Source organism: Erinaceus europaeus, chromosome 14 (assembly GCF_950295315.1).
Source record: "Erinaceus europaeus chromosome 14, mEriEur2.1, whole genome shotgun sequence".
Lineage (NCBI taxonomy): Eukaryota > Metazoa > Chordata > Mammalia > Eulipotyphla > Erinaceidae > Erinaceus > Erinaceus europaeus.
This window is the reverse complement of record NC_080175.1, coordinates 78,885,829-78,899,935: the sequence shown is the minus strand read 5'-3', so window position 1 is coordinate 78,899,935 and position 14,107 is coordinate 78,885,829. Positions and strand designations below refer to the sequence as shown.

General features: G+C 41.8%; 1 protein-coding gene across 2 annotated transcripts in view; it reads right to left on the bottom strand.

Annotated features, from left to right (window-relative positions):
• The window catches only part of YEATS2 (YEATS domain containing 2), a 98,182-nt gene that overhangs the window by 57,610 nt on the left and 26,465 nt on the right, over nt 1–14,107 (bottom strand). For both annotated transcript variants that reach the window (XM_060172048.1, XM_060172049.1), the window contains exons 3-7: nt 10,957–11,054; nt 9,933–10,025; nt 5,467–5,712; nt 3,699–3,814; nt 1,419–1,580 (exon numbers count right to left, since the gene is read on the bottom strand). In XM_060172048.1, the coding sequence (XP_060028031.1) occupies nt 1,419–1,580; nt 3,699–3,814; nt 5,467–5,712; nt 9,933–10,025; nt 10,957–11,054 (715 nt within the window). The remainder of the gene's footprint in view (nt 1–1,418; nt 1,581–3,698; nt 3,815–5,466; nt 5,713–9,932; nt 10,026–10,956; nt 11,055–14,107) is intronic.

Below are 14,107 nucleotides of genomic sequence, written 5' to 3'. Positions count from 1 at the left end.
TAGCAATTATTCATGTGGGCCACAATAGATTTCTACTGGAGAAACGCAGCGCAGGCAGAGTTCCACAGTCACACTAAGCGAAATGGATGCTGCTGTGTCTAAAGATGATCAGCGGACACTCTCTTGGGGGACTAACTACACCAAGGGCTGGATCAGTTGACTAAACTCCCAAAGGCAGGCATCCTGTGTTTGTAGTCAAGCTCAAGCCTAAAGGTGTAGAGTTTAGTGACTGTCTTGTGAATAAAAAGGATGTTAACAATCACAGCTTTTAGGAGTTGGCTGCAGTGGCTGTGACAAGTGAACCAAACTGAGGGGGGAAAATGATCTGTAAAGCAGGACCTAGCTATGTCTTCACCAGGCAGTGCTGTGATGAGATTAATTCAGAACATGTGAGAAACACAACTGCGCTCTATCAAGAGAGATCAACCCCAACATTTTAAGGCAGCTGAAAAAGATCTGCATTACGAATCAACTACGTTGATTTACTTTTCATCCAGAGCACTGTTCAGCTCTGGTTTATGATGGTGCTGGGGCTTCAACATAGGACATGAATAGCTTTCACATAACCACTACGCTACCTCCCAGTCCTCAGGTAACTTTAGTAATAATATAAGAAACATCTTGAGAGCTCTGTAAAGAAGGTAAGATGCAAATAAATTTTGGACATGCTAATACGTATTTCATAATTGTTGTACCATATCTAGAATCTTAAGTTCAATTCTAAAAAAAATTTTTTTTTCCTCCAGGGTTATTGCTGGGGCTGGGTGCCTGCACTAGGAATCCACTGCTCCTGGAGTCTATTTTTTCCCTTTTGTTGCCCTTGTTGTTATTATTATTACCGTTGTTATTGTTGGATAGGACAGAGAGAAATAGAGAGAGGAGGAAGACAGAGAGGGGGAAAGACACCTGCAGAACTGCTTCACAACCTGTGAAGCAACTCCCCTGCAGGTGGGGAGCCGGGGGCTCAAATTCGGTTGGCGCCACCTGCGCTTAAACCCACTGCGCTACTGCCTGACTCCCTAGAGGGCGTCTTTGTATAAATAGATCACTTTTCCATTATCTGTACACTTCATTTATTTTTAATTTTAAAAAATATTTTAAATATTTATTTTATTTATTTATTCCCTTTTGTTGCCCTTGTTGTTTTATTGTTGTAGTTATTATCGTTCTTGTCATTTTTGGATAGGACAGAGAGAAATGGAGAGAGGAGGGGAAGACAGAGAGGAGGAGAGAAAGATAGACACCTGCAGACCTGCTTCACCGCCTGTGAAGCGACTCCCCTGCAGGTGGGGAGCCGGGGTTCGAACCGGGATCCTTATGCCGGTCCTTGTGCTTTGCGCCACCTGTGCTTAATCCGCTGCGCTACAGCCTGACTCCCTATGTGTACACTTTAGCTTAGATCATTCAAGTGTGCGTACCTAACTTCCACAAGGTCATTGGGCTTATAGCTGGGGTGAAGGAAGAACCAAACTTTCTTGACAAAATGATTAATGCTAGGCTCTCTACGAGATCCTCGGACATACACCATCCATTTATGAGTTGACTGATCATTTTCTTCTCTTTTATCAGGAGGTATATACCTGGAAGAGGAAGGAAAAAAAAATGGAGATCTTTTCCCTTTAAAAGACCTAACAAAACAAATGCAACTTAATTATATAAAATCACAAGTATATGAAAATCAAACAACACACTACTGAACAAATGAGTCAAAGATATCAGGTGGGAAATTTTGAATTTTGAGAAAATAAAGATGGAAGTCCAACCAACCAAAACTTACGGTATGCAGCAAAGGCTCTCCGCAGAAAGTTGTTTTTTTTTTGTTTTTTTTTTACCAGAGCACTGCTCAGCTCTGGCTTATGGTGGTGTAGGGGATTGAACCTGGGACTTTGGAGCCTCAGGCATGAGAATCTCTTTGCATAACCAAGAAAGTTTTAACAGTAAATGTTACACTGAGAAAGAAATGAGATGAGGCTGGGCGGTGGCACACACAAGGTGGAGCAATGCTGCGGGTTCCTTTTTCTATCCCTCCCTCTCAATTTATCTCTGTCCCATCAAATAAAGGGGGGAGGTGAACTACCATTTAAAAAACAAGAGATACTGAGTATCAGTAAGAAATCACTGTGTGCTGCTGCTGGGCGTGTAAAGCAGTGCATTCACTATAAAGTGGTTTGGTGGCTGAGAGTGAAAGCTGGGTAAATTATGATGGTGACAGAGCAGTACTATGTTGTCTTTCTTTCCCTATCTGAAAAAAAAAATCGCCTGAACAGCAACAGCATAGTGCTTGTCTGAGACCCTGGAGAAAGATAAGAGACAAAGAAATGTTCTGGTTTTTTATTATCCTGAGATTTTTTTAAGGTACTTCTTGTTTGTTATTAGTTGTCCTTAAATGAGTCTTAGATGTTGCTCCCACCATCTGACCCTCTCCCCCCAAAAGTATTTTAATTCCAAATCCTTTATTGTCAATAAGTGAATCTACTTATTTCATAAATTTATCACTTCATCAATCAAATATTTACTGAACAAAAAATACACTGTATAGCAAACTGCATACACACACACACACACACACACACACACACACACACACACACACACACACACACACACACACACACCCCACCACCACCCGCCTTATTTTTGCCTCCAGGTTATCGCTGGGGCTCAGTGCCTACACTACGAATCCACTGCTCCTGGAAGCCATTTTTCCCATTTTGTTGCCCTTGTTGTCATTATTTTTATTGTTGTCATTGCTGCTGTTGTTATTGGACAGGACAGAGAGAAACTGAGAGAGGAGGGGAAGACAGAGGGGGAGAAAGATAGACACCTGAAGACCTGTTTCCCCACCTGTGATGAAGTGATCTCCCTGCAGATGGGGAGCTGGAGGCTCGAACTGGGATCCTGACGCTGGACCTTGTGCTTTGCACCATATGCGCTTCTTCTTCTTCTAGCATTTGCCACCATGTGCGCTTAACCCACTGCGCTACCGCCCGACCCCCCACCACACCCTTTTTATCCTCAAAAGATGGCAGTCTAATTTGGTAAATGTTTATGTTTCTATTCCATCCCTAGACACTGACAAAAACGATATTGATCCTATCAGGTAACATGAGAGTTTACTGTTAGATATAGAGTCCTTTAACTTGGAGGAACTCTGCCTTCAAGACCTATTGTGGGACTAGATAGCATAATATTTATGCAAAGAAACTCTCATGCCTGAGGCTCCTAAGTCTGAGGTTCAATCCTCTGCACTATCACCAGCCAGAGCTGAGCAGCAATCTGGTGTATTTAAAAAAAAAAAAAAAAAAAAAAAACCCTACACTGCAACCTGTTACACATTTAAACCATTTCAGCTTGAATAACCAAATAAGCACTTCCAGGAATTCACTAAAGCTTCAAAGCATAGAACTAGGTCATAAAAATCAAAGTTTCTCCAGACTGAATTCAAAGATAGGTCTTGATGAAAACAATCCATTTATGTAAAAGTTCATGTCTCTAAAGCTTTCACCCAGCACAATTTACTCTATGTTGAAATCCAGCAGATACATGGAGGCAGAGTCTGAAGTCTCTGGACATTGGTAAACTTGTGAAACAAGAATTTGGGAACAAGAACTGCAAGGCCTTGTCCTACTATAACAACAGTGTGCCGGGGATTCACATAATGGAGTACTGCCAATGAGATGACTCAACAGGATACTCACTTTGACACATTACCTACGACTATTGTTTTCTTTACAAAAAGTCGAGAAGTCTCATCTCCTATGAGATCAGCATTCCGCTGCTCTGCTTTCTGGGAGCCGGTAGTACTGGAAGTTTCCTGAAATAAATCATAATCAGTTTTTCATGTTCAAAAAGTCCATTAAAGAGTTACAAAAGTGGGGGCCCACACAGCATGGAGTCCAAGGACTGGCAAAAGGATCCTGGTTTGAGGCCCCGGCTCCCAGCCTACAGGGGGAGGGGTGTCGCTTCACAAGCAGTGAAGCAGGTCTGCAGGTGTCTGTCTTTCTCCCTCCTCTCTCAATTTCTCCCTGTCCTATCCAACAATAGTGGCAACAGCAACAATGGAAAAAAAAAAAGATAGCCAATAGAGCAGCGGATTTGTGGTACAGGTACCAAATTGCAGAGATAACCCTGGAAAAAAAAGAAAGGAAGGAAGGAAGGAAGGAAGGAAGGAAGGAAGGAAGGAAGGGAGAAAGAAAGAAGAAAAAAAGCTTAACGTAATAACTCAAAACTTTTGCTTTATGGTACCTCTCAGAGCATGGAAGAACAACTTAATTTTTATATGAGTACACATAAAAAGCCTGTACATATACACACACACACACACACACACACACACACACACACACGCCTGTACACAAATGGTTCAGGAGGTGGTACAGTGGATTAGACATTGGACTCTCAAGCATGAAGTCCTGAATTCGATCCATGGCAGCACATGTACCAGAGTGATGTCTGGTTCTTTCTTTTTTTCTTTCCTCCTACCTTTCTCATTAAAAAATAAAATCTTTTTTAAAAAGTCTGGGGGGTTCGGACGGTAGTGCAGCGGGTTAAGCGCAAGTGGCACAAAGTGCAAGGACCAGCGTAAGGATCCCAGTTTGAGCCCCCGGCTCCCCACCTGCAGGGGAGTAAAGCAGGTGGTGAAGCAGGTCTGAAGGTGTCTGTCTTTCTCTCCCCCTCTGTCTTCCCCTCCTCTCTCCATTTCTCTCTGTCCTATCCAACAACGACATCAATAACAACAATAAAAATAACCACAATGATAAAAAAAATAATAACAACAAGGACAACAAAAAATGGGAAAAATAAAATCTTTTTTTTTAAATTCCAAGTTCAGGAGTCGGGCGGCAGCACAGCGGGTTAAGCGCAGGTGGCGCAAAGCGCAAGGACCCGCATAAGAATCTCAGTTCGAGCTGGCATAAGAATCCTGGTTTGAGCCTCCGCCCCCACCCGGCTCCCCACCTGCAGGGGAGTCGCTTCACAGGCAGCAGAGCAGGTCTGCAGGTGTCTGTCTTTCTCTCCCCCTCTGTCTTCCCCTCCTCTCTCCATTTCTCTGTCCTATCCAACAACAATGACATCAATCATAACTACAACAATAAAACAACAAGGGCAACAAAAGGGAGTAAATAATAAAGATTTTTAAAAAATTCTAAGTTCAGAGATATGTATAATGGAAATTCAAAAAACAAACTAACAGGGTAAAAGAGCAATAAATAGTTCTCAATTCTATTCACTATGTCAAATTTCTACCAGTCTGTAAGCAACTCATAATAGTTTATATAACATTAAAAAATCTACATTTAATTCCCAGTTTCAATAGCTTTGAGCAAATATTTATATCTCACTGAGAATCAGCTTTCCCATCTCCAAAAGGGAAATGGATAATATAACAATAAGGTCCCTGGGGTCAAGTAAGGCAATGCCTACAATCCTAATCCCTTCTTTGGCTCCCTCCCACCCATCCCACTATACCCTTCCAGTATTTCGGCTGGATCTCTGCTCCACATTGTTCGAGAGTCTTTCCTCTACATCCATACTGCTGCCATTGTCTTTATCAGATAAGAAGTCATTGTGTTGAGATAAAGAATCACTTTCTGAGTGATTGGCTGAGGGTGTTTCTGATCTCTGATTGGCAGGAGATGATGATCTAGATGGTGACTCCAAAAATTTCTTGATAGCAGGATGATTAAAAACCATTGTATCACAAGTCTTTGATCCCTGAAAAGACAAAAGCAAGTTTATTCAAATCCACCAAAGGCAGGCAACATTTTATTTACAGAACTCTTACCCATTTCATTCATATCATCCTTAAAATATCCCCACACCCATAAAATTAAAGTTCAGACTCCTTAACATGGTCTGAGCCGAAAAGTAAGTTAGGGAAGAGTTGGAAAATTAGGTCCTGGTACTATTAGATAAAGATGCAAAGTCCTCAGGAGTAAAAAAAGAATTTCATATCATTCATTCTATTTTTAAAAAATATTTATTTCCTTTTTGTTGCCCTTGTTTTATTGTTGTAGTATTATTGTTGTTATTGATGTTGTTGTTGGTTAGGACAGAGAGAAATGGAGAGAGTTGGGGAAGACAGAGGGGGGAGAGAAAGACAGACACCTGCAGACCTGCTTCACCCCGTGAAGCGATTTTCCTGCAGGTGGGGAGCCAGGGGCTTGAACCCGGATCCTCACGGCAGTCCTTGCACTCTGCGCCACATGTGCTTAACCCTCTGTGCTACCGCCCGACTCCCCCAGTGATTCTATTTTTTTTGCCTCCAAGGTTATTGCTGGGGCTCTGTGCTGGCACTACAAACCCATTGCTCCTGGTGGCCATTTTCCCCCCATCCTATTGGATCAGACAAGGAAATTGAGAGGGTAGGGCAAAACAGAAAGACACTGCAGACCTGCTTCACCACTTGTGAAGCTTCCCTCCTGTAGCTGGAGAGCTGGGAGCTCGAACCCAGATCCTTGTGTTTAGTACTATGTGTGCTTAACGGGGAGCATCACCACCTGGCCCCCATCATTCATTCTGTACAAACATATCAGCTGCTTTAAGGCACTCATTTCAGGAATAAAAATATTAAAAAATGTAGTATATGTAAAATGATTCCCATGTAATAGGAAGATCCTACATACAGGATGAACGAATACTAATAAGGGAATATAAAGCTTGAGTCTAAAACTCAAGTATTTTTCTATATTTGTTATCTGCATATAAAGGAATATTCTTTTTTTTATATAATTCTTTTTTTTTTTAATCTGCTTATTGGATAGATTTAGCCAGATATTGAAAGGAGGGTGGAGACACAGAGAGAGACAGACAGACATATCTGTAACCCTGCTTCACCACTCATGAAGTTTTCCCTCTGCAGGTGAGGACAGGGGCTTGAACCCAGGACCTTGTGCACTGTAACATGTGCATTCAACCAGGTGCACCACCACCTGGCCTCAAGGAGTTTTTTGTTTGTTTGTTTGTTTGTTTGTTAATATTGTATTTATTAATGAGAAAGACAGAAGAGAATGAACCTCGGGTACACATGCTGCCAGGGATCAAACTCAGGACCTCATGCTTGAGAGTCCAATGCTTTATCCACGGTGCCACCTCCCAGACCATAGGAGTGCTATTTTACAAATACATACTGTTTTTCTCTTACATTTAAGTTCACGATCAACTTTGTGACAGGTTTTTGTGAAGTGTGCACACAGTTTCTACATTTTCCCTAGTGTACAGCTATCCAGTTATTCCAGTGTCATTTGTAAAATGGCTCTTTTTTCTTTTCTTTTTTTTATTATCTTTATTTATTGGATAGACACCCAAAAAATCAAGAGGGAAGGGGGAGACTGAGAAGAAGAGAGACACCTGCAGTCCTGCTTCACCACTCCTGAAGCTTTCTCCTTGCAGGTGGGGACTGGGGGCTTGAACCCGGGTCCTTGCACAATGTAATGTGTGCTCAATCTGGTGGGCCACCACCCAACCCCTAAATAAATCTTTTAAAATACTAAAGAGTAGGGCTGGGGAAGACATAATGGTTATGCAAACAACCTTCATGCTTGAGGCTCTGCGCTTCCAGGTTCAATTTCCAAGACTACCATATTGCAGAGCTGAAGATTGCTCTGGTAAAAAATACAAGTAAATTGGGACCTGGTAGTGGCGCTCTTGGTTGAGTGCATGTATAACCATGTGCAACGACCTGGGTTCAAGTCCCTGATCCCCAATGACAGGGGTGAAGCTCCTGAGTGGTGAAGCAGGGCTGCAGGTGTCCTCTCTCTCCCTATCTCCTTTCCTTTCATTTTCCTTCTATCCTAACAAATAAAATACATAAAACAAAAATATTACAGAATAAGTATTTTAGGTACTATAGCTGTGGAGAAGAATGCCTGTTAAGAATTATGAAGCATCGGGAGTCGGGCTGTAGCGCAGCGGATTAAGCGCAGGTGGCGCAAAGCACAAGGACCGGCATAAGGATCCCAGTTCAAACCCCGGCTCCCCACCTGCAGGGGAGTCGCTTCACAGGCGGTGAAGCAGGTCTGCAGGTGTCTATCTTTCTCTCCCCCTCTCTGTCTTCCCCATCTCTCTCCGTTTCTCTCTGTCCTATCCAACAACGACAACAACAATAATAACTACAACAATAAAACAACAAGGGCAACAAAAGGGAATAAATAAAATAAAATATTTAAAAAAAATTATGAAGCATCTAGCAGTGAAGTGTCATGACACCAAGAACTTCTTTTCAAACGCTTTAGTAAGAAATGACAAATGTGCAAACATTTCTAATTATTCAGCCTAAGTGAAGCATCAGCAAGTGCTTCCTGCTGTATGTTAGAACTTTTTCATGGAAACTAGGAGAGAAAACAGGCTTGACTGTATAGTGTAAATCTACTGAAACTAAAAAGTGCTGTTCACTAAGCAGTAGAACAATAGACAGAAAGCAATTGATAGACAGCTTTCTCCTTAGCCCACCACAATCAACTGACAAACATGGCAAATTAGAACACAGTCTCACTCATCTTTGTATCTGATGAACCTAGTAGCAACAGTGCTAGCAATTAATAATAGAAGGATGGCGCAGAAGGAAAAAAAACAAGTTATTTAGGCTTACTAACAAAACACAAGAGACATGAAGAAAGCACATAACTGATCATCCTAAGTTTATGTTGGTTCTCAGAAAGTGAGGCAAGGCTTGCATTATAAAGGTGGGTGTAAGAAACGTTCCTGGGAGTTGGGCGGTAGCGCAGCAGGTTAAGCAAATGTGGCATAAAGTGTAAGGACAGGCGTGAGGATCCCAGTTCAAGCCCCTGGCTCCCCACCTGCAAGGGAGTTGCTTCACATGTGGTAAAGCAGGTCTGCAGGTGTCTATCTTTCTCTCCCCCTCTGTCTTCCCCTCCTCTATTTCTTTGTCCTATCCAACAACAGCGACATCAATAACAACAACTAAAACAACAACAACAAAAAAAAACAAGAGCAATAAAAAGGAAATAAATAAATAATCTGAAAGAAAGAAAGAAAGAAAGAAAGAAAGAAAGAAAGGAAGGACATGCTTCACCTCAGAATGTATCCAGAGACTTCACGTGTGGAATGACAACCCTTCAGCTTCATTTCTCGGGTGAGACCTTTCCTTTTATAGTACACTCTAATTTCATCTCAGGTAGTTCACTTTCTAACAAAGTCCCATAACCTAGATATACACCAGTTTCTGTGAGAGAGAGAGCTTATGTGCACACGTATCCATAAACTACTGCAAAATATATACCTGAAAGCAGGACTACACTAGAGTTTGCAGTGAGTACCTCCCTAACACTTCCTCTCCACTATGCCAAGCTTGGGATCCATGATTGCTCAACAAATTGTTTGGCTTCATATGTTAACTCTCTCTTCAATCACCAGGTTCCAGATGCCACCGGGATGCTGGCCAGGCTTCCCTGGATTGAAGACCCCACCAATGTGTCCTGGAGCTCAGCTTCCCCAGAGACCCATCCTACTAGGGAAAGAGAGAGGCAGACTGGGGGTATGGACCGACCAGTCAACGCCCATGTTCAGCGGGGAAGCAGTTACAGAAGCCAGACCTTCTACCTTCTGCAACCCTCACCGACCCTGGGTCCATGCTCCCAGAGGGATAGAGAATGGGAAAGCTATCAGGGGAGGGGGTGGGTTATGGGGACTGGATGTTGGGAATTGTGTGGAGTTGTACCCCTCCTACCTTATGCTTTTGTTCACTAATCCTTTCTTAAATAAAAAATTAAAAAAAAAAAAAGAAAGGAAGGAAGGAAGGAAGGAAAGAAGAAAGAAAGAAAGAAAGAAAGAAAGAAAGAAAGAAAGAAAGAAAGAAAGAGGGAGGGAAAGAGAGAAGGAAAGAAAGGAAGGAACTGTTTGCACAGAAGGGGCATTCCAACAAGTGCCCATCACAAACCAGTCTGGGTGGCCACAACTGCACAGGGAAAACTTACCTCAGAAACTTTCAGCAGTCCTGCGGAGGCATAGTAGTTTGCAACGATGCAGGCACGAAGCTTATCCATCATCCTTCTTGCCTCGATGAGTCGCTAAAAATGAACATTAACTGGTCACATTTAAAAATGGAAATGAGGGTGGGGGTAGCTTAATGGTTGTGCAAAGAGACTCTCATGCCTGAGGCTCCAAAGTCCCAGGTTTAATGCCCCCCGCACCACCATCAGCCAGAGTTAAGCAGTGCTCTGGTCAAAAAATAAATAAAAAAGAAAAGAGGGAGTCAGGCTGTAGCGCAGCGGGCTAAGCGCAGGTGGTGCAAAGCACAAGGACCGGCATAAGGATCCCGGTTCGAACCCCGGCTCCCCACCTGCAGGGGAGTCGCTTCACAGGCAGTGAAGCAGGTCTGCAGGTGTCTGTCTTTCTCTCCTCCTCTGTCTTTCCCTCCTCTTCTCCATTTCTCTCTGTCCTATCCAACAACAACGACAATAATAACTACAACAATAAAAAAAAACAAGGGCAACAAAAGGGAATAAATAAATAAATATTTTTAAAAAAAAAGAATCTCTGGCAAGAAAAGAAACATGAAATAAACAAATAAAAAATGGAAATGACAGAGATATACAAACAGATCATAAAATATGAAGTACAATCAAAAAAGTTCAACTTCTCTAATAAAAGACAAATAAAAATTGCCATTTTCACCTATCATATTAGTGGAATAAAAAGCATGACAACAAAAATGTATTTCATAGAATGTGTGTGCATATGTTCACACTCACTGAGAACAGAAGAGACTGAACACAAAAGCAGAGAGGACTGGTATCTACAGAGATTAAACTTGGTATTTCTCTCTGCTTTTCTGCAATTTTATCTAAAAGGAGGGGAAATGTATATATATCCAAAATATGAAATAGCTCATTTTCAAAGAGTAGTAAATAAAAAGTCAACCATGATTGTTTCAATAACCTTTTTAACCAAAACTGTTTCAACAAACTTTTTATCTTTTAAAATGTATTCTTTTTATACCTGGTCAATGACTTCAATTTCATGTTCCTTGTTCTTCATTTCAAGTGCAAACTGTTCCTTGATAATAGTCTCGATCTTCTGCACAGCAGCATCTCGTGCTGTACAAAGAACAGAACATAACCCAGGGTTTAATTAATCAGTGGCTGTCTTACATCAGCAAGCAACAAGTATCCTTTTATTTATTTATTTATTTATTTGCTTCCAGGGTTATTGCTGGGGCTCAGTGACTGCACTACGAATCCACTGCTCCTGGAGGCTATTTTTCCCCTTTTGTTGCCCTTGTTGTTGTTGTTACAATAGTTGTTGCTGTCACTGTTGGATAGGGCAGAGAGAAATCGAGAGAGGAAGGGAAGACAGAGAAGGGAGAGAAAGATAGACACCTGCAGACCTGCTTCACCATTTGTGAAACGACACCCCTGCAGGTGGGGAGCTGGGGGCTTGAACCAGGATCCCACTGCCAGCCCTTGCACTTTGCACCATGTGTGCTTAACCCACTGTGCTACCACCCAGACCCCAACAAGTATCCTTCTACATAGAAGGGTCTAGAAAGCAATTTGCAGTTTCTGATCACAACCTGAAAAAAATGACCAAAGTACAAATTACAGTGGAATGAAAATGCCTCTGCAGAGGGTAGAAATCAAATGAGAACTACTGAAACTAATATGCAATTCAAAGAGTTAAAATCACACATGACATATAGTTTGGTAAAGAGAGGTTTTTTTTAAGCTGAATGACTGAAAAGTTTGGAATTTTGCAAAATAATCCTGTTTCTAATATTTAAAATTCACCACCTTGGGGCCCTGGTCGGGGAGTCCTGAGATTCCCAAACAGACATGATGGGCCCAGACCTCGAATCCCAATGTTACCAGTCATCTCTATCAGGAGCAACACATCAGACCCCTTTATGGGCCCTCACAGGACCTTGCCCTCAATGTGGATCAAACGGTAAAGAATGTTCCCCATCCTCTAATGGGAGGATGGACAACATACTCTATGCTCCACCTGAGGAAGATGGGTCCTGAAATTGGGGCAGCTTGGAACGTTCCTACTCATGACCACTGAATGTGAGCTCAGATCTATAGGGATGCAGAGGTCACATGGGCTCCTAAGCTGAATATGGGCCCCAGATCACATCAAATCGATGGGGTTTACAGTCAACAATATTTATACACCTTTCTCATATTTGGGAGCTACTCTCTTCCCTGATCCAGCTTTCTGGTCCTTTTTCCAGCCATGATATCATCTTCCCTGACAATAACTTGGATCCACCTGCATATCAGACTTCAGGCTCAGGGGGGAAAAAACAACAACAAAAAACTAGTATAGTCATAGGCCCCTTGGAATATAACTAAAATATGCATGCTAGCTATCTACAAAACAGAGGACCCCCCCCCAAACTCTTCATCTACGCTACTCCAGCCTTTAGGTTCATGATTAGTCAACAACTTTCTGGCTTTATATGTTAACTCTCTTTTCAGCCACCAGGTTCCAGATGCCAACCAGACTTCCCTGGGCAGACAACCCCGCCAATACGTCCTGGAGCTTTGATTCCCCAGAACCCCGCCCCACTAGGGAAAGAGAGAGGCAGGCTGGGAGTATGGATCGACCTGTCAAAGCCTATGTTGAGCAGGGAAGCAATTACAGAAGCCAGACCTTCCACCTTCTGCATCCCACAATGACCTTGGGTCCATGCTCCCAGAAGGACAATAGGAAAGCTATCAGGAGGGGATGGGATATGGAGTTCTGGTGATGGGAACCGTGTGGAGTTGTACCCCTCTTATCCTATAGTTTTGTCAATGTTTCCTTTTTATAAATAAAATATTTTAAAATAAAAAGAATAGGGAAGTTATCACGGGAGGTGATGGGATACGGAGTTCTTTCTGTTGGTGGGAACTGTGTGGAGTTGTACCCCTCTTATCCTATAGTTTTGTCAATGTTTCCTTTTTATAAATAAAATATTTTAAAATAAAAAGAATAGGGAAATTATCAGGGGAGGTGATGGGATACGGAGTTCTGGTGGTGGGAATTGTGTGGAGTTGTACCCCTCTTATCCTATAGTTTTGTCAATGTTTCCTTTTTATAAATAAATAAAAAAAAACAGCAAGGGCAACAAAAGGGAATAAATAAATAAAATAAATATTTAAAAAAAACTAGTAGTGGTGGGCAGAGGAGATGGCATATGTTTATACAAAGAGACTAATGCCTGAGGCTCCAAAGTCCCAGGTTCAATCTCCAATACCACCATAAACCAGAACTGAGCAGTGCGCTGGTAAAAAACAAAAAAGACTCTGGGGTGGGTGGGTGGGGAGAGTACAGGTCCAAGAAGGATTCAGGAGTTAGTGGGGGTTGTATTGTTACATGGAAAACTGGGGAATGTTATGCATGTACAAACTATTGTACATACTGTTGAATGTAAAACATTAATTCCCCAATTAAAAAAAAAATAGGAAAGCTTTCAAGGGAGGGGATGGGATAAGGAGTTCTGGTGGTGGGAATGGTGTGGAATTGTATCCCTCTTATCTATATATGTCAGTATTTCCATTTTATAAATAAAGGGGAAAAAAAGAAAATAAATGGATGGCCCTTCCTCCAAAAAAAAAAGAAGAAGCCATGTATGTAGAGAAATCTTAAGTGAGTCTAAAAGTCAGAGACTAAGCACTAAAAGCTGGTTTATCATAAGTTCCTCACAAAGAGACATTTTTAAGTTTCTTTTTTAGGGAATAAGTGGAAACCAACAACAAATAAAATAATTCAGTGTAAGTGAAGGGAAAGATGTCATCACTTTGACAAAAATTGTGAAAAATGAAAGTCTGTTCAGGGTTGGGGGCAGTATGAACACCGGGCGGGAAACCAGCAAATCGCCACCTGGTACCTGACTTACTCTGAGTGTCTGGAAGCGAAGATTTAAACGGAAAATCATATTTATTACTCATCAGCCTCCTTTATTCTCATTTTACTAAAAAATAAACTTAGGCCATGTGGTACATCTCAGTAATGGATGTAGGTTTTATGATACTTTTTTTAAAGTATTTATTTATTCCCTTTTGTTGCTCTTGTTGTTTTATTGTTGTAGTTATTATTGTTCTTCATGTCATCGTTATTGGATAGGACAGAGAGAAATGGAGAGGGGGGGAGACAGAGGGGGGGAGAG